Source organism: Branchiostoma belcheri, unplaced genomic scaffold (genome assembly GCF_001625305.1).
Source record: "Branchiostoma belcheri isolate BF01 breed outbred unplaced genomic scaffold, Haploidv18h27 scaffold326, whole genome shotgun sequence".
NCBI lineage: Eukaryota > Metazoa > Chordata > Leptocardii > Amphioxiformes > Branchiostomatidae > Branchiostoma > Branchiostoma belcheri.
In genome coordinates, this window is record NW_017803939.1 from 102,533 (window position 1) to 122,178 (window position 19,646).

The 19,646-nt window shown below is 40.5% G+C and overlaps 1 protein-coding gene and 1 pseudogene across 1 annotated transcript in view; one reads left to right on the forward strand and one right to left on the reverse strand.

Annotated features, from left to right (window-relative positions):
* The window catches only part of LOC109475086, a 68,939-nt gene extending 57,000 nt beyond the window's left edge, over window positions 1-11,939 (forward strand). The window contains exons 25-37 of the mRNA XM_019775629.1: window positions 205-332; window positions 701-797; window positions 931-997; window positions 1,622-1,809; window positions 2,749-2,820; window positions 3,638-3,700; window positions 4,635-4,738; window positions 5,289-5,452; window positions 6,229-6,322; window positions 7,169-7,455; window positions 8,032-8,242; window positions 9,008-9,086; window positions 11,746-11,939. Of these exons, the coding sequence (XP_019631188.1) occupies window positions 205-332; window positions 701-797; window positions 931-997; window positions 1,622-1,809; window positions 2,749-2,820; window positions 3,638-3,700; window positions 4,635-4,738; window positions 5,289-5,452; window positions 6,229-6,322; window positions 7,169-7,455; window positions 8,032-8,242; window positions 9,008-9,086; window positions 11,746-11,891 (1,700 nt within the window). The 3' untranslated portion in view covers window positions 11,892-11,939. The remainder of the gene's footprint in view (window positions 1-204; window positions 333-700; window positions 798-930; window positions 998-1,621; window positions 1,810-2,748; window positions 2,821-3,637; window positions 3,701-4,634; window positions 4,739-5,288; window positions 5,453-6,228; window positions 6,323-7,168; window positions 7,456-8,031; window positions 8,243-9,007; window positions 9,087-11,745) is intronic.
* Window positions 11,940-14,758: 2,819 nt separating this feature from the next.
* LOC109475088 overlaps window positions 14,759-19,646 on the reverse strand; it is a 15,084-nt pseudogene continuing 10,196 nt past the window's right edge.

Sequence of the window (19,646 nt, forward strand, 5' to 3'; positions counted from 1 at the left end):
AAACTTCAATATACATGTATTGTATGTACACTTCCGATATTTGTATGTACTTTACAGACTTATTTTGGTGTCATGAGCACTTTAAGATCCATTTCAACTGATAAATGCACTTCATTCATCATCACTGTCACAGCAACACAAAGAAACATGCAGTGCTCCATTTTGAAGTACTGATGAACACGTTGGGTTTTTTCTTACCTCTAGAAGAACCAGTAGAACCTATGGAGATAGAGAAGAGACACAAGGAGGATCCTAACAAGAGACTGATGTCCCAGAAACACCTGGTGGAGCTGTCAGCTAAGGTACAGAGACAACACGAACAGTCCATCCAGGTGAGTTTTATTTTTAACAGGTTTGCTCAGTACAACACCACATTGACTACTTACGGCTCTGAACCAATGCTCACTGCAGCAGCATCTCTTCTCCCTAAATAGTCAAAGCAGGGGTTACAACTTAGGCAGCTCGTGAACTTATAACTGTGGCAGGTTCGAGGTGTGGTTCTCCTCAAACACAGGACCTCTTGTATTTAACGTCCTATATATCTATAGATTGACATTTTGTGATTTTCCTCATCACACCATGGAGATAACATAATAGACTTTGACTTTATTGAGATTGCAACAAGTTACTAGCAGCTACTAGCTAATAATGGCCACAAGAGACCATGTTGTTGAATGTTGCTCTACATGTACATCTGCAGGCTCAGAGAGACAGGAGAACCCAGCGAGCACAGAGCCCCATCAAGCAGCACCCCTCCCCGTTTGACGAGGGGCATTCCAAGGCAGCTTCTAGAATAGGTGAGCAACAGAACAGCGTTTGTCACAACTGTGTCACAACAAATTATCTGGTGCTGAGAACAAGGCCTTTGTATGCCTCTGTATTTCACCCATCTATAAATTGTAGTAATTTAAGTCTCTAAATGCTCTGCAGGTTCTTCAATAGAGAGAGAACCCAAGTCCAGAGTGGGCTCTGCTACAATAGTCAGTGTGCAAAGCAGGTTGGTTAATCCTTCTCTCTCATATCAATTATTATTTGCACCAATTTTGGTGCAATGATAAGTGTTTTAACACTCTTATCTTTGCACCAAAATTGGTCAATTCACTGTTAGTATTGTAACTCAGAGAAGATACTGTCATGTGAAAATACACATGTAGCAGAAATGCTACACATTGTGCAGAATTATAAGCAGACATTGTGACAACAACTAGTAGATTTTTCACTAATTCCCCACAAAAAACTGCATCTACAGCAGAACACTTTACCTTTGAAACCGCATACATGTATGTCCCTATAATGTAACAATGACAAGTATGTATGTCACAATTGCACTACGTTCGGAAATGCATTGTTAACAGTAAAAACATAAAAAAACTTAAGTGCACTGTGAACCAAGTAACAGTGCACTATGAACTATGTAACACCTTTAGTGCACTATGCACCAAGTAACATCTAGTGTTAGTGCACAGTAAGCCAGTCAGAATTGCCCTGATGAAGATGACAGATGGTCATCAAAATGTCGGCTCGTAAAAAATAAATGGTTGTGATCAAAGAACTTTGCTATTCATGCCTCTACAACAATTTTCCTTGATTGAAACCAACTGCTGACCCTGCCCCTCCCCAGAGCGCCCACGGTTCAGTCCAGGGTGAGTTCTGGAGTAACGCGGGTGGCCGAGAGGATCGGCAGCGCCACCTACAGTATCCCCAAGGGATCGCAGGTCTTCACCGGAGCACAGATCGTACCGCGGGCCAGGAACGCGGAAGAGTCGAGCGACTCCTCAGACACACACATCAAGTCCTTCAAAGCAGAAAGTAAGGAAGACAACCAATGCCTGTTAGCTTGACAGTTCATCTGTTAGTAGAAGTCATGCTGAAGCAAGTTTAAACTGTAATTTCCAACACAAGAAAATTGGACTTACCCAGATATGTGACTGGCCAACTCCAGTCTTTTTCAGAATGATGTGTTTTTTAAAGACTGGTTTTGGTCATGTTGTAAAAATTTGGGTTAGTCCTGCTTTTTGTGCTGGCCATTACAGTTCAACCTTGATTCAGAACCAATGTTTGTGTACTAGTTGCAGTAGCTAGTCTCATAGTTTTGCTTCGTGAGTTCCTTTCCAAATATTTTATGGAAGTGCTGAAAAAGGTTGTCAAAAAGAAACAGTTTTAGAAACTAAACGTTAACTTTGATCATGGAAAAAGTTGTGCAAGACGTACATTCTACGTAGTTTCCCCAACTTTCCAAATGGAATAGCTCAAAATTATATCACCCCTAGGCCACACCAATTTAATTTCTTGGTTAACGGATTTGCCCGCTTCATTTTTTCTGATTTGCAAAAGAAAAAAAAAGATTCTGCTCAAGAATCAACTGCAAAATGCTCATATTTTGCCCTGAACATTTGAAAACAGTCATTTTCTTCCTAGTTGTTACAGTTATTCCATCTTTCAATGCAGTGGTTTCATCAAAAGTTCAAAATTCATTGTTTAAATTTTGAACTAGCCTGGTGTGTTGACTTCGTGGCTCCTATCATACCATTTTGGGCCATAATAGGATGCCTAGGCCTGTTTTTATTTTTATTTTTTTTGCCCGCCCGCTTCATTATTTTTCTAAAAAAAAATCCGTTAACCAAGAAATTAGATTAGTGTGGCCCTAGAAGTAAGAAAATAAATGTAGACTGTATGTAGACTAAGTGCATGTTTTTGCAGTAGTGTAGAGTGCACCCTACTCACCCACTCTCTACTCTTACTTTACAGTAGCCAGTAGTCAGCCCCCGCCTAGCGGTGTAGCTCAGTCCCACTATACTCCCCCCTCCAAGGCCTGGAAGTGTAAGTCTTCTCCTCATCTGGGCATCTTGTGTGTTTTGTTTTGTCTTCAGTAAGGCCTTGTTGATTTGATTATATGGATGACATCCTCTGGGAACCCCAAAACTGATGCAAGCGTGCGAATAAAAAAAAACTTTTGCAAAAAAAAAAGTTGCTTTCATTATGAAATCTACGTGGTCGTGAATGTCGATCAAATCACACAAAGTATGGTTTGGCGAATAATCTACTCTTCAAATTCATTTCTTTACATTTTCATCTTTTTTGTTTGATTTTGGCATTCTACGACATTGGAATCGTTTTCAAATATTTCTTTGCAACTCACGGTATATATTTGCTCATTTTGCAACAGTTACAGTATCGTACAATTTACAGTATGGTTGAAAAGTTTGTTTTTTTTTGGAACGGCCGAAAAATCATGCGCATGCAGATGTCATCCATATTATAATCAAATCAACATGGCCTTTTACTTATCAATTCTCTACAAACACCATTTCTACATTGTCATGTGTTTTATCGTACTTTGGACATGTTTCAATGTCTGGAAGCTACATGGAATCTTCGACTGGTGACTGGATAGATTTTGAAAACTGTTCGATGTTTCAAGTAGCATCCATTTACTTTTTATCAGTGACTAAATGGATCTGTAGTTGAAAACTAGATATGCATCCAAAAAAGTATGAATGGAATAGAATCTAGATTATTTTAACCTTTTTTCCACTTACTGAAATCACTTAAAAACTAAGATACAATTGAAAGTTCATTTGACATTTTTGTGGAGCATGTCTGTAAGATGTAGTTTTGCCTTGCTGCTGTTCCACAGCTAAGCAGTACACAGTCCCCTCCTCTACTGCCATCACTGAGGTCACCAGACAGGGCACGCCTGGTAAGATACAACAACACCATTAAGTTATGATTAGGCCACACCAATTTAATTTGTTGTTTCTCGGATTTTTTCACAAAAAAATATGAAGCGACAGGATGAAATAAAAAAAAACAGGCCAAGGCACCCAGGGGTACCCCATGATAGCTGGAAATGTTACAATATGAGCCATGAAGTTAACATACCAGGCTGGTTTATAATTAAAACAATAAATTTTGAACTTTTAATGGAACAAAGTTGTATTGTTACATTGAAAAACTTAAACAACTTGGATGGAAAGGAATTACTTCAACCATTCGGGCCAAAATATGTCTTTTATTGAGCAATTTGCAGTAACAGTTTATTACTGTTGATTTAGAACCTAAAAAAAATTTTTTTTTGGCAAATCAGAAAAAAAATGGACAGGGCAAATCCGAGAAACAACAAATTAAATTGGTGTGGCCTTACCTCAATGCGTTTGTCTTAATTTGTATTTCCATAGTTATTTCCAAATCCTGGGCACCTCAGAGACACTGACAGGGAGTTAGTTCAAAGATCCCATTTCCTGTCTTCAATTTCCTGCTACATGCATACATTTTATCAGATTCTGTTGCATTTTGAGGACCAGTGGGAAAATGCATCTTGCATCTATTAAACAGAATCAATGAGAAAGTCACAATATTGAATTTTAATAAAACAAGAAATTTGCAAAACCTCATTGATGCAATATTTCTCAGAGGCATCAGAATCTGATCCTCGATTTCTTAATATTTTATAATTATATGTATTTTATTTATCGATATTGTTTACTGATCTGTTTTTCGGGTACTTTTAAACTAATTTTTAGAAATGCCATACTGTAAATGGGTAAATGAGATGAAGATAAAATAAAGAAAAAAGTACTTGAAATAAAAATTAACTGAAAAAAGAAAATACATTTGTATGATTTCCCCTCCAGCTGCCTACCCAGCGCGGGCTCCAGACAAGGACCCTGTTACCATGACGACAGTTCCAGGCTTTGCCTCCATTCCTGTCAAAAAGGTCGTGCCAAAGGACATGAAGGTGACCTTGACTTCTGGGGATACAAAATCGATCTTAAGTGATTTATATAAATTATAATATACAATGTATATAAAGCTATATAATAATAGTCTTAAGGTAGGACCAGGGGGTGGCTGATCAAGTTTTCAAAATAATTCATTTAAAAAAAACATATAATTTGGTAGCTATGTAGGTCTAGTTTCGTAATCTGTCATGGTCGTTCCTCAATTGTTGCTATTTGGCCACAAAATTCACCGAAAAAAGATTCAACCACTACTGGACTATTGTAGAGTGTACATGTAACTTTCCATCAAATTAAAAGATGGTAGACTATAATAATATTGGATACTTTCAAACATGAGTTCTCGAGTTAGATTTGCAGATATACAAATGTAAGGTGATAGTATTTTTGGCTGTGTTTAGAATAGCGTACAGCTTCTTAGAATTAGAGGAAATTAAATGTTGCCAAAACTTGCCAGGCTCTGTTGCCAAAACTTGCCATATTTTGTATGTTGTACAACTGTTGTGCCATTAAGTCCATTCAAAGTTCATTTATGGAATCTCCATCCAGCCTGAACCCAAGCCGTTACCCACCAAGCCACCTGCACGCCCAGCTGCCAACAGTCCCGACCCAAACTCTGCCCTGGCTAACATCGGTGACCTCAGGAAGTCTCTTATAGAACCACCCGACAGGGTCAAGGTGTCACCGGAAAAATCACAGGACAGACCCAGGAGGTGAGAGGAAAGATATACTGTTATATCCTTTTTTTTTTTTTAAGTTCTTTCTTTTTATTCATTTCAAGATAGAAAAACAAAATTATGGCACAACAACATTCGTGACGCACATGCATGAGAACAAAACTGATACATGTACATAAAACCAGTAGACAATAAAGACAGAAGTAATGAGAAATTATGCTGTTTTATACGCCAAAAAGCACTTACTCATTCAAGCAACTGGATATGATTTTGGGTTTCAGCTACATGTAGTATCCACTAGCTTTTATCAGTGACTGAGTCAGTCACTGATGAAAGCTAGTGGATACTAGCTGAAATGTCTGACTGTTTCCAAAATCATATCCAGTTGCTTGAGTAACTGCTTTTTGGCGTATCGTATTTACCTGGCAGTGGATGTCTAACCTTCATCGACATATGCTGTTATATCCTTGATGAAACCTTGCGTTGGTAGGAAAAATGATCCATTTCCATGTTGGCACAACTTTGGAGGATGCAGTTTGGAGCTTAGGCAGCCCATTAAAGGATAAAATGATAGTTCAATTTCTAAACTGCATCAGCAACTATTGCTATAATGTATTGCAGTCAAATGCATATTAATATTAAGTATTTTAATCATTATGACAGTCACTCATAGAACTTTGCACTTTAGCCCTATAACTTGCAAGTTCTTGCAATTCATAAGCTGCTGGCTCCTCAGACCTCCCAATACCATAGACAGTTTGCTGGTACATGTACACGTTGGCACTGACTGTGTTATGATGTCCTGTTTCCAGAGACACGTATGTTCGTGAGCTGCATGCCAGACACCCAGACCCTGACAACCCAGCAACCAATCAGGAAGCAGAGGAGGGAGAAGAAATAGCCAGGGTGGGTCCAATGGAATTTTCAACCCAAAATACTGATACCAACAACTCTGACTTGTGTTATAGAATCATACATTCATGTACATGTAGCATTGTGGAAATAATTCATCTTCTGTTGTAGTATCATACAAATCATGGAAAACTATTTTTAAAAAGATAGGAGCACTGCCTATGCAATTCCATGTGGAATGGCCTGTTACTTTGCTTAGGTTACCTTGTGCACATTTTAGTCATTATGAGGGTCTTTTGCGCCTAGAATTCCATTCTACTTACTAGTATCTATTCTACGTATCTCATATATGCCACATGCTACTTACATGTACATGTCCAATGTACAACATCACCCTTGCGGACTCGAGGTAGAATAGTCCTGTGTAAACACTAATTGAGATCCTGATAAAACAAACAAACAAACACGCAAATGTAACATGATAATATTATTATCTTCTTATTTATGTCCTACCTGGGCCGCTTGAACGCGTTTCGCCCTAACTGCGTGCACCGCTTTTGAAAATTCGAACACAAAATTCAGACGTTGGAATTGATGTTGTTGCATTTTTTGGGTTTAGCGACACCAAATTTTTGCCCATTTCGCATTAAAAGGCATGTTTTCTTGGGTGGGTATGACATAAATTAAATACAACACGGGGCATTCTGCATCACCCTCGGTCCCAGCCCTCCCGCGTACCAGATCTCCCTCCGGCCTTCAGCTGTCGGGCGATCCGACGTGCGGTCGGACTGGTACCTCCAGCGATACGGAATACACCGTGTTGTATTCTATATGTATATACATGTAAGTACTCATAGTGTTTCATTCAATCAAAAATCTTCTATTTTTGTTTCTCCACAGACAGGAGAGAAGTCCCCTGACCTGGACCCCGCCCACCCCAGCCTGGAGTGGCGCCATCGCGACCCCCGCCACCGCCCCGGCCCCGAGTTCATCCCCGTTGCCATGGAGAAGATCAGCATGAAGGACCTGGAGATGGCTCCGAGGAACGCCGCGCCGAGGGAGCGCCCGTCCACGCAGCAATACGTCCCACAGCAGTACAGTATGGAGCGGCCGCAGGGACAGCCTCGGGAGGAGAACCCCAAAGTACACAGCTACGGCACGGGAGGGAAGCTGGTCGGGCCTTTCAGGTAAGTATCATTTAGGCCACACCAAGTAAATTTTATGGATGACGTCCTTTAGAGACCCTATATCTAATGCGAGAGGGCAAAAAAAAACAAGAAGGGCCCTAAAAACAAGATGCCTAGATTAGAAATATACTAAGAGATGACAAATGTTAGGACACAAATTGAATGAGGTGACACAGATTAACAAGCAAGAAGTCTTTTATTCATCATCAAAACAGCAATAAATCAGGTGGAACAGCAGTTGTCGTCCTGTCCTGTTTCTTTCATCACATTTTTGCAGGCCTGCAGAAACAAAGCATGTGCTCTTTACCCATTCCGTGTTACGGGTTTCATATCAATGTAATGATTTGCGGCACTGTCGTGACTCTTTGGTCATAGTTACAGGAAGCGGAATTTCTTGTTTTTTTTTCTAGGAACAGGCCAAAATCAATGCATGCGTATACGTCATCCATAAAATTTACTTGGTGTGGCCTTATCGTGACATGCCTGGTTCCACAAAATGTCATAATTATGTCACTTTATACATTTATTATCCATGGAGCAGACCAAAATTCTCTTTTTGTCCTTCTCTACCTACAGTAGAGAAAAGCAGCCGACAGTTTCAGCAAGCAAGCAGCTGACGTCCAGTTTCCAGGACATCGTGTGTCGGCGGGACCGGGAGGGCGCAGGGGCCGCGGACGACACGGACGAGCCGCAGGATTCGCGGGAGAACAGCGGCAGCAGCCACGAGGGCAGGAGACAGGAGACCAGCATAGAGAGGGCCAGCACCGTGCCGGTTAGACAGTCTGAGGTACGCTGCAGCTTTGTTTGTTTCGCATAACCGGTAAACCGCCTTTAGGCGTAACACACCAGTTTTGTACATGTGCGTACATGTACAAGCTGCGTAAGGCCGGACTGTAAGGTTTGAACCACTCTCACCGGGAAGGACCCCTACTCTCTTTCCAAAGGTGCGGTGGGTTCTTTAATGTGTGTGGGGTGTGGCTCTCCCCAAACACGGGACCTCCATTTAACGTCCTATCCGAGGACGTCCCTAACCAAAGCTAGGTACTCATTTCCACCTGAGTGAAGTGAGGAAAGTCGTGTACAGTGCCTTTCCCAAGGGCACAAGATCGGTGACATGGGCAGGATTTGAACCCGTGACCTCTTGTGTGTGAGCCGAACGCACTACCGACTGTGCCACACGACCCCAGATTACAACAGCTTACAACATTTAATGTACATGTTGTATAAAAGGACGTCTATACACTGTCAAAACTGCCCAAGAAGACTACTCAGGGTACAGATACAATCTGTATGTGGGCAGGTGGTCACTATAGACGGGCTTCAAATGCACATGATTTATCTTAACACTGATGTAACATCACAAACTGCATACCATGTATATGCTGGAAGACTTATTTAGGGAATTTTTGGATGCACTTTTTGAGCAAAATCTGGCAGAACTTAGGCGATTTGGGATGAACACACTTGAATCTCTCCTAGCAAATGCTTATTGTATCCGATATTTGCTTGCTTTAAGGCCTAATGAGTAATGTTTGTTTTTCCTTCATCACAGCCAAATATCTACTACGGTCGGCTGGCGTCCCCCTCCCGCACATGGCGCATGCCCACCATGTTTGACCATCTCCAGCCAGGTAAGGGTTTAGGTGGAATTTTTGGTCTCTTTCTTATATCTAAACTGTGGACCTTGGAGTGGAATCCAGCTTTAAGAATCTATAACTACAAACAATTACACTGTTGGTATTTCAATTAAGATTTTTAAAGGCAAATGCTGTACAGTTTCTTGTTCCATTTTTAGGGTGAGGGTTTAAGATCATAACGATGTGTGTCATTTTGACCACTGACAGTGATTTTTGACATAGAGTACTGTAACAGTTATATCCACACAAAAAATATAGAATAGAATAGTCTACAAACCACACAGGCCAATTGACATCCGGATCCGTTTTGTTGAAATGTAGACACGCTCGTACCATCCCTGTACGTAGTTGAATGGTCATATACCATTATTACATTTTTGTACGTCACAGTTTGTTTACCTGTTCTAAAGAACATTCTAGAACGGTCAGTTAAGGAATAAAGATCATTTCAAAGTTTTCAAAGTAAGGTATGTCTGATTTTTGCTGCGTCTAGTTGTGTTGACACAGCATTACATGCCGCATGGGTGATTTAGTTATGACATTAGACGAAAGTAGTACTGTATAAGGGCCTTATATCAAGGCTAACGCTACACAAACACACACTGCGCTACACACCCCTGTACAATATAAACGTCGATTGACCGGCATTCATTGCAGTAAACAAACTGTGACGTAATAATGTTATACATGTAGGTCCATTGTAGAAGTTGTTGTAGTTGATGCATGATGTGATTACCATGTCCCCACCAGAGTACCGGCGTCAGGACTTCACCATCCGGCCCGAGCCCATCTCCATCCCGTCCTCACGGAAAAGGATCTCACGCGCCCAGAACATGTGACTGCCGTTTCCTCTCTCCTGAACACGTCGGCAGAACGTACTGCACCTGCGCGAAACCCTGATTTTTCACGGTTTTTGTTGGATGTTTGCATCAGAATTTGATTGTTGCAGACATTATTTTTTCCGACATAACATTTGGAGACTACAGACGGGGTGTTAACCTTATATGCACAAATACTACCTTATATGAGACATTCTGCCGAAGTGCTATGCACAATTATATATTATGGGTTTCGCGCAGGTGCAGTACGTTCTGCCGATGTGCCTCTCTCCTGCCGCATCTGCTCTGCACACTGACTGTGTTCATTTTGTTTTCAGCTGCACTGCATTTATTTTCAGTTCAATGTTTTATTTTCCCATTCCTCACATGCTTTTTACTAATAGCAAGAAACCATCCAGGAAAACCACCAGGCAAACAAATTTGATTTTATGGACAACATCTGACGGAAAATTTCAAGTGCTTACAATGCTGAACAATTAAGGCTCCTTTCTTTTGGCACTCTTCCATTTGAATAATGTTGTCCGTTAGAATCAAATTTGTCCAGCCATACCCAAAACTGCTAGTCTCCACCAGACTAACAAGATGGCTGAAAAAATTAGTAGACTAGTAGTAGTAAAATGTTGTCAAACAGGGAGAAGGGGAGTTTGGCCATCATACATGTACATGTAGGGTTTCCATTGCCCAATGGGAAACTTTACCACTCTCCTGGCACAGTTCATCCTGTTTTTTTGCCAAATTCTCCTTGTATCCAGTGCTTTATCCAGAACCATGCTCAAACACAGTTTTGGATAGTCCAAGTGTATCCAAAACCATGCCTGTGGCAAGTCGTTGGACATACAGAGACTATCCAGAACCATATCCTAACCCTGAGCAATTCATGCATAGATTCTGAACTATATTATGGCATGGTTCTGGGTACAATACTACTATCCATAAGCCCTTAGGAAGGCCTGGTGGAGGCTATCACATGGATGTTTCCTCTCCACTGATAAACAGTATCTGGTTCTTCACATGCAGACAGGTTGGAGAAGATGACAACAAGAAAACTGCTCGCTTTTTTTATTTTGTTTTGCCTGCTGCTTATTGCACATTATATGACACATTCACACTTATAGTATATGCTGCATGTTTTTATTTTTACATTGCTTGAAGGCGTTTGAAGAAACACACTACTAACTTTTGTGCTGTCTAATTGTGAGTGTTTGACCCTGGTCGGTGGTGGAGTATTAATCAATTAAGAGAAGCAAAAATTGCTCTATATTAAAACTTGACTTGCTAGTATTACTCATAATGCCAGGAATTAGTTAGGACATTATATTACATGTACATGTAGTATGTCACTTTTGTAAGCTGTGTCTGAAAATTAACTTGAGACAAGACAAGATGACAAATTGATGTTCAGTTGATCGGAGGTATTGGCTTTCATCTTTAAAGGGTCCTGACAACCTCGTCAGAAGAAATACCAGTCACTTTGTTTCATTGAGGTCTCCTGAAATAAATTTATGAAGCACATAGGAGGCAAAAAGTGTGCTTTTTCTCATAGATACGGCTAAGATTAGGATATTCTAGCAATATTGCATTGCATAACTCATTCAATCTTTGTCTTCGTATTAAAGTATTTTGTTTATTGATGATCGTCTATCTTTATTTCACAATGTAAAAGTGGGCTTGTCGAGTAGTGTTCTCAGTAGAAATCAAAAGTCATATATATTAAGAAATACTTGCTGACAAATAATGTATTACCTTGTCCATGTACTAAGATGGAGGCATGCCATAGTTTTCCTGTCTCTGACCTGTTTTTCCCCACCCCACAGGAAGTTCCCATCCGTCCATGGTTTCTCTTTCAATCGGCCAAATGCCCCACAGTAGGGGGGAGAAAGATCACCGCAGCTCCGGCTTCCTGGGGCAGAGGAAACTCTACCCACCCCTCCTCAGGTACAAGCAGTCCAAGAGGAAATAACACAGGACCTGACACTACACATGCCCGTAGCCAGGGGGGTTCGGAAGAACACCCGCCACAAGGCTGAAAGGTCCCCTTTTTGGTCCACATTTTATGTAAAGGTCCAAGAATTCTCTTGAAAAGATGGACTGGAATCGTAGAAAAACTGCTCCCGTTGTCATTGAATAAAAATTTATCTCTGATTTTTTCTTGGAAATCCTCTCAAAAATGCACGAAATGCCATTTTAGAAGGTTCATTTTTCAAAATTTCCGGGAGAGCATGCCCCCGGACCCCCCTAGGAACCTCACGCCTTCGGCGCTCGCCTCGCGCCTACGGCGCTCGCTGGTCCCCTCAAGCAGTGGGAAGAACCCCCCCATTTAAAATCCTGGCTACGGGCATGCTACACCTCTGCCAACGTTCAGCTCAGCTCTGGATACAAACATAATGCCTTGCCTAAAAGTGGAAGCAATGTAAAGGGAGAAAGAGACAGTCCTGGCCAAAACCTCTACTACACCGCAACATTTGTTTAAAAATTATCGTTGGCTGGAACCAAGGTGGAAACCCTGTTTCGCAAGTGCCAGGAACCCCTTACTGAGACAACAGTATACCATAGGGGTTGGTTAAAAAAGTGTGAAAGTTTTACAATTAAAATGTTTCTCTTCCAGAGATATCCACCTAAAATACATGTAAGCAGGTCTTTTAACATTTTGCTTGTTGAGTCTAAAAGGCCCAAGAATTCACTCACTCACAAAAGAAAAGAACTTCATGTATCAATGTAGGTATTCACTGTTGAGATTTGTGCAAAGTTGGAATTTGCATCTTGTATAGGAAGTAAATCTTTCATCATTATTTGCAGTAAAGGCAATTGTTTTCAAGGTCAGATATCCGATTGAAGGTCATGAAATCAAAGTTTGTCCTTTTTTTAATGCATGACAACCTGAACAGCTAACGGAACTGAAGTAGCGTATACAAGAAGAGCAGTCAGAACTTTAACCTTCTTCCTGCTGCCTAGTCCTTTTTCCAACACAATTTTGGCACCAAAAGTCTACCTAGTACAGTATGGAGAGGGTTAAAGTTATGTATCACTATGTACCTGGTATACATTGTATGCAAATGTGCTGCTGGAAATAACATATCCTCTTAACCCTTAGAAAGAATTGTTCTACTAAACCTTAACATTTGAAGGGTTAAGGTCCTATTTACCTGTATGTAAAAATTAAAGCAGTTACACATTTTACTTGTTTGTACAGTAGAGAAATAAACTGTTTTGTATAGATTAGTAAGCAAAAATTGTATACTATTCAATAGTTATAGGTTTTGTATCGCCCAAATATCATGCCTGTCCACACATTTATAAAGCCTTGCCAACAAATGTTATAGCATGAGCTGGAAACACGTTATATATGATACCGTCCAAGTTTAACTGCAGTCATCAATGTTCCACACTGCAGTTTTTTGCAGGGCCTCTTTGCTGCAATAAAAAACGTCCATGCTGCATAACATTGTAACTTTTAGAGATGTATAACATTCGTAAAACGCTGTTTCTGTTAATCAAATATGAATATAGTAGTTACATATGTTTGTATATATATTAAGCTTTGTTATGTATATATTGTACGTTTATTTTGAGATTGCCGTCCGCATGTATGTTGCTGTTTCTAACTGCGCTTCACAAGGTATATCCATATCCTGCGATGCCATTATTCTTCTAAATGTTGCAGTTTTCCTCATGCTTTTCTTCCGACTGGGGGGAGAATATTTTTGTAAGAAGTAAAGAAAGTTGGTCACTGTAATCCGAGTATGATTCTTGTTTTGTTTTCCTTACTCTCTTTAAATGATCATTTCAAGAAGGCAGCAGGCTGTCCTTTTTCTTCCAGAAAGATGACATGACAGACACTCGTATTCTATTTCACATGTAAACCTCCTTGTTAACGTCATTCCCTGTTTGTGTGATCAGACATTCACAGTTCCACATACATACACACAAACAGTTCTATTCCTGTAACTTGCAGAACAGAAAAGTGACATTTTGATTGCCTTCCTGAACTTAGCATAACAGTTATGAGGTACTCCCAAATTTGAGAGAACCCCCACCCCATTAACCCCCCCCTCCTATATGAAATAAATCACATCACCCACAAGAAGATATGATGCAAGCATAATTATTATAATGGTTTTATTGTTGCAAGCACTTGTGACACCCATGATACACATTTCCCAACTTGATTCAACCATAAAAGTATTATTTTATAAACAAAGAGGTTTGTACAAAATATTGAGTGAACATCAATTCCATGTTCCAGTTCTTGATTCCTGGAACTAACAAATTTTGTATTTCTTATAGTACATTGTATATTTTCATCTTTTTAATTCATTTCATCTCAATAATAATATTGGTCACTTCCAAAGCTGTCATCAGATATGAAACTTCTTTTTTTATGTTTACTGCAAATTTTTAAGTTAAACAACTAGAAAGGCCAACATTTGCTTTGGAGCAAATTCAGCATGGCTTCACCACATTTCTGTATCAGTATAGCTGGTATAACCGCCTTTCGGCACAACACACCAGCTTCACAGGCACGCGGCGCGGTGGCAGGGAAACATTTCACGACATGGCAGGGAAAGAAGGAGAAATACAAGGGAAAACAATTCTTTACATTGATATAACTATAGTGTGAAGTGACAACAGTTGGATAGCTATCCCCTACATTATTGGTTAGGATTTCTAATTGCATAATGCAAACTGTTGATTTTCAAGATAAAAAGGAGCGTTTATGCCCTGCATTCCAATGCTGGAGCAGGAAAGCTTGACATACCTACATGTACCAAAACACTTGAATGCAGTTCATTCATGGCTTTGTACACAGGTGTTCAATGAAAAAAAAACAATATGACTTCACCACATAGTGGTGAAGCCATAAAAAACGTACACAATCTACCAGGTTATTCCACTGGCTGATAAAAGTGTTGCCAGTTTCGGCATTATTGTATCTTTTTGTTGATCTTCTTAGAGAGGTTCCAAATATCTTGGATGACGTAACGTCCCAGGACTGCTCCGGCTGTGAAGACACCAGAGTACACTGAACCAACAAACCCTGTCAGACAAATGTCCTGCCCTGGAGGAAACAAGAAGAGGTTAGGCCACACCAATTGAATTTCTTGGTTAACAGATTCGCCCGCTTCATTTTTTTCTGATTTGCAAATAAAAATAAAAATTCAGAATCAACTGCAAAATGCTCATATTTTACCCTGAACAGTTGAAAACAGTCCTTTTCATCCTAGTTGTTACAGTAACTGTTATTACATCTTTCAATGCAGTGGTATCATTAAAAGTTCAACATTCAATGTTTAAATTTTGAACCAGCCTGGTGTGTTGACTTCATGGCTCCTATCGTACCATTTTGGGCCATAATAGGATGCCTAGGCCTGTTTTTATTTTTTTTCGCCTGCCCACTCCATTATTTTTTTTTATAAAAATCTGTTAACTAAGAAATTAAATTGGTGTGGCCTTACTGTGTCATACCACTGCCAAGCCTAATCATGCCAAGTATCTCTGAAGCTAATGCATAGCATGATGATCAGTCAACCGGTGCTTGGGTTATCTGAGTTCTAAAATTTTTTAAAATGCCCCTGCAGTTCCAGAACAAGCTGCTAGAGGGCCAAACTCATGGAGCACAAGAGCTACTCACCATCCAAAATTTGCAACCCTAGCATGACATTTGACCAAAACTGGAAGTTCTGCTGCAGTAGCATAACAAGCTACCAGGAGGCCCAAAATCTATTCCTTTCAAGGTCTCATCAAGACCAACATGAACCAACCAACCAAATATCAAGACAATCTATTAAGTGTTCTCGAGTTACTGCGTTTACACACACACACACACACGCATACACACACGCACACACACACACACACATACATGCACACACACACACATACACGAGCACACACACACACGCACAAACGTTACCGAAGACATAACCTTGGCAAAGGTAATTACCTGCAGCAAAAAAATTTACACATGCTGCCAGCTACATGTATAATAGGTTTGGACACCAGGCTAGAACCCTGGATTAGACAATGGCTGCTGTTGTTACCTGTGAGATAGAGCCCTGGGACAGGTGTCTCCGGTCGCAGCTTCAGTGCCATCTCAGCGCTGCAACGTGTCGGAGTGTGGTCCAGCCCGTAGATCTCTCCCTGGGACACGTGGATGTAGTGATTGTTGCTGATCGGTGTGGCAACTTCAATGAATTCCACCTAGAAATTAGATGGTGGAAAGAAAATGTATGCGTGTCTGAGCTTACTGACCTTGCAAATCAGAAAATGGATTCCAACTCAACCTACCAACCAACCTCCTCAAGACCTTTTCCGTAGAGTGTAATCGGTCGTTTCAATTCTACGTAGAGCATAGACGGACTGCTCTAATATTTTTGCGTAGAGCGTATTCAGCGTTTTAATTCTACGTATTGCATTGTAGCCACTTGGAATTGATCGTAAAGTGTAGTCGAGAGGTTTCCGAATTCAGCGTAGAGCGTTGGCGGGACCCCCCCTTGCAGGCCCTCATATAAGGGGTTTTGAAGGCTAGGAAATTCTAGGATTCAAACCCATGACCTTTTGATCCAGAAAGTCTAAATATTCTATGCATATACCGCCCAAGAAAGCCAAACTTACTTTATCCTGTAGTTCTGGGTACAGCTGACATGTCTGTTCCCACATGTGCTGTCCGATAGCCTGCTTCAGACGTTGGTACTCATGAGCACGATGTTTCACGCGCTCGTCGTTCCAGCGCTCAAACCAAGCAGGCGGGACGGAGAAGTTCAGTATAGTACACGTCGACCTTCCTGAAAGGGTTTCAATCAAGATTATTAGAAAAATTATAATTTTATCTAGCATCCAACGTTATAGAAAGGAGACATGCCCTGGTTACTTCTGGGTATGAAGTATTGTTTTGGGTGGCTTTGTGTGCATGTTTGTCAGGAGAGAGTAATACTATAGGTTGACAGAACATGGGTGGCTGACCAACATTCACACAACCATTCCTGAACAACATTCACACAACCATTCCTGAACAACATTCACACAACCATTCCTGAACAACATTCACACATCCATTCCTGAACAACATTCACACAACCATTCCTAAACAACATTCACACAGCCATTCCTGAACAACATTCACACAACCATTCCTGAACAACATTAACACATCCATTCCTGAACAACATTCACACAACCATTCCTGAACAACATTCACACAACCATTCCTGAACAACATTCAAACAACCATCCCTGAACAACATTCACACAACCATTCCTGAACAACATTCACACAACCATTCCTGAACAACATTCACACAACCATCCCTGAACAACATTCACACAACCATTCCTGAACAACATTCACACATCCATCCCTGAACAACATTCACACAACCATTCCTGAACAACATTCACACAACCATTCCTGAACAACATTCACACAACCATTCCTGAACAACATTCACACAACCATTCCTGACCCTGGTGCTGAACAACACTCACACATCCATCCCTGTCCCTGTTCCTGAACAACATTCACACATCCATCCCTGTCCCTGTTCCCGAACAACATTCACACATCCATCCCTGTCCCTGTCCCTGAACAACATTTAAACATCCATCCCTGTCCCTGTTCCTGAACAACATTCACACATCCATTCCTGTCCTTGTTGCTGAACAACATTCACACATCCATTCCTGTCCCTGTTCCTGAACAACATTCACACATCCATCCCTGAAAAACAACATACATCCCTGAACAACATTCACACATCCCTCCCTGAACAACATTCACACAGCCATTCCTGAACAACATTCACACAACCATTCCTGAACAACATTCGCACAACCATTCCTGAACAACATTCACACATCCATTCCTGAACAACATTCACACAACCATTCCTGAACAACATTCACACATCCATTCCTGAACAACATTCACACAACCATTCCTGAACAACATTCACACAACCATCCCTGAACAACAGTCACACAACCATCCCTGAACAACATTCACACATCCATTCCTGAACAACATTCACACAACCATTCCTGAACAACATTCACACAACCATTCCTGTCCCTGGTGCTGAACAACGTGCATTATACAAAGTGATGAGCAATTGACACACTAAGGTCCATTGCTGCAGACTTGAGAAGAGGAATATGATTTTGAAGTTACCAGGATACCGTTGTTCCCAGGAAGGGTCTTTTGCAGATGGGAAGGAGATGAATAAGACCGGAGGGTCAACTTGTGTAGCTTCCTCCGGTGTCAGCCTGCTGTAGTCTTCATGAAGTTTCTCCATATCATTACCTGGAGACAGACAACAACACACATGGACATTCAATTTTCTAAACTTCTGGAAGTGTTTTGAGTTTTTGTGAATAGATTTGATCTGTGGAGGGGACTGTATGAAGTAATTCAATGTGTATCACACCATGCAGCCAACACTACGTGGACATGAAACACGAAAAATGAAGAAGAAAAAAACTTTAGTTAGTAAACCCTTAAACAGTCCAAGTGTCTGGGCCAATCCGAAATTTGCTTCATAATCACATTACAAAAGAAAAGAAGACCTTTATTGCACGGCAATTGCACATGGTACAATGTATGGCAAACTACATAAAGAAAGTAACAACAATAAAATAAGTGTGTGGAATATGACCTAATGTCGAATAAAACCTAACATAAATTCTTTTTAATTAAAATTACTCAAACAATAAGGGCTAGCACAAGACTTTGATAAAGTGTTACAATCGAGTGGGCTAATCATGAGTTTCTGTATTTTTTCTAATAGCAAAGCATTCCTTTATATATCTACCTATTTTTGCATTGTGGGAACCATTACATGTAAAGATATATTCAAATCTGTCTCCAACATCGAGACTCTTGAAATCTGTTGTACTTGATTCGAGAAATGTAAACAGCTTGTTACGTATAACATCATATTTGGTACATTCCATCAAAGTGAAATTCATTTTCTATATGCTTTGGACAAAATGGACAGAACCTTTGGTCAGGGGCTACATTGTAATATCTACCTGTTTCAATGTTCAATTTATGACTACTGATTAAGAGTTGAATGAAACAGCTCTTGTACCTGCAAAAAGCCAGACGTTCTGTGCCTTCAGACCCAGCTCCTCTTTGGTTCCTCTCAGACCAACAAACACTGAGAGACAGGAACAACTCTGACTCACTGCCTCCAACACATCACCCAAGCCTGGAACAATGTAGTAGATTGTGTATGGTAATTTATTATCTGGAAGTCTGGAAAACTCCCACTACCATTAGGATATTCTGATCGACTTCCCCAAGACCCCCAAATAGAGCTGTGTACCTAAACAAATTTTAGGTACAGGTACAGGTACACAGGTTTAGGTACAGGTCCGGACCTGAACCTGTACCTGAACAATTCGACCAATTTATATGCTCTTCTGAACTCCTTCAATAACAAAAAAACATAAATAAACTTGATAGTTAAGGTTTATTCTTTGTTTATGGCGAATGCTCAGATAAAATATAGGCAAAACTAAGATGTTTTTGTTTTCATGAACACACTGTCCTTACACAGGCACCCATTGTTAACCAGCTATTTAAACATTTGAGGTCACAAATAGGCATAAAATTGGTGTGAAATTGTTTAGGTACAGTACCGGTACTGAGGGATTAGGTATTTTGGACCTGTACCTAATCAATTTTTCCGGTACAGTATCGGTACTGCGTACCGGTACA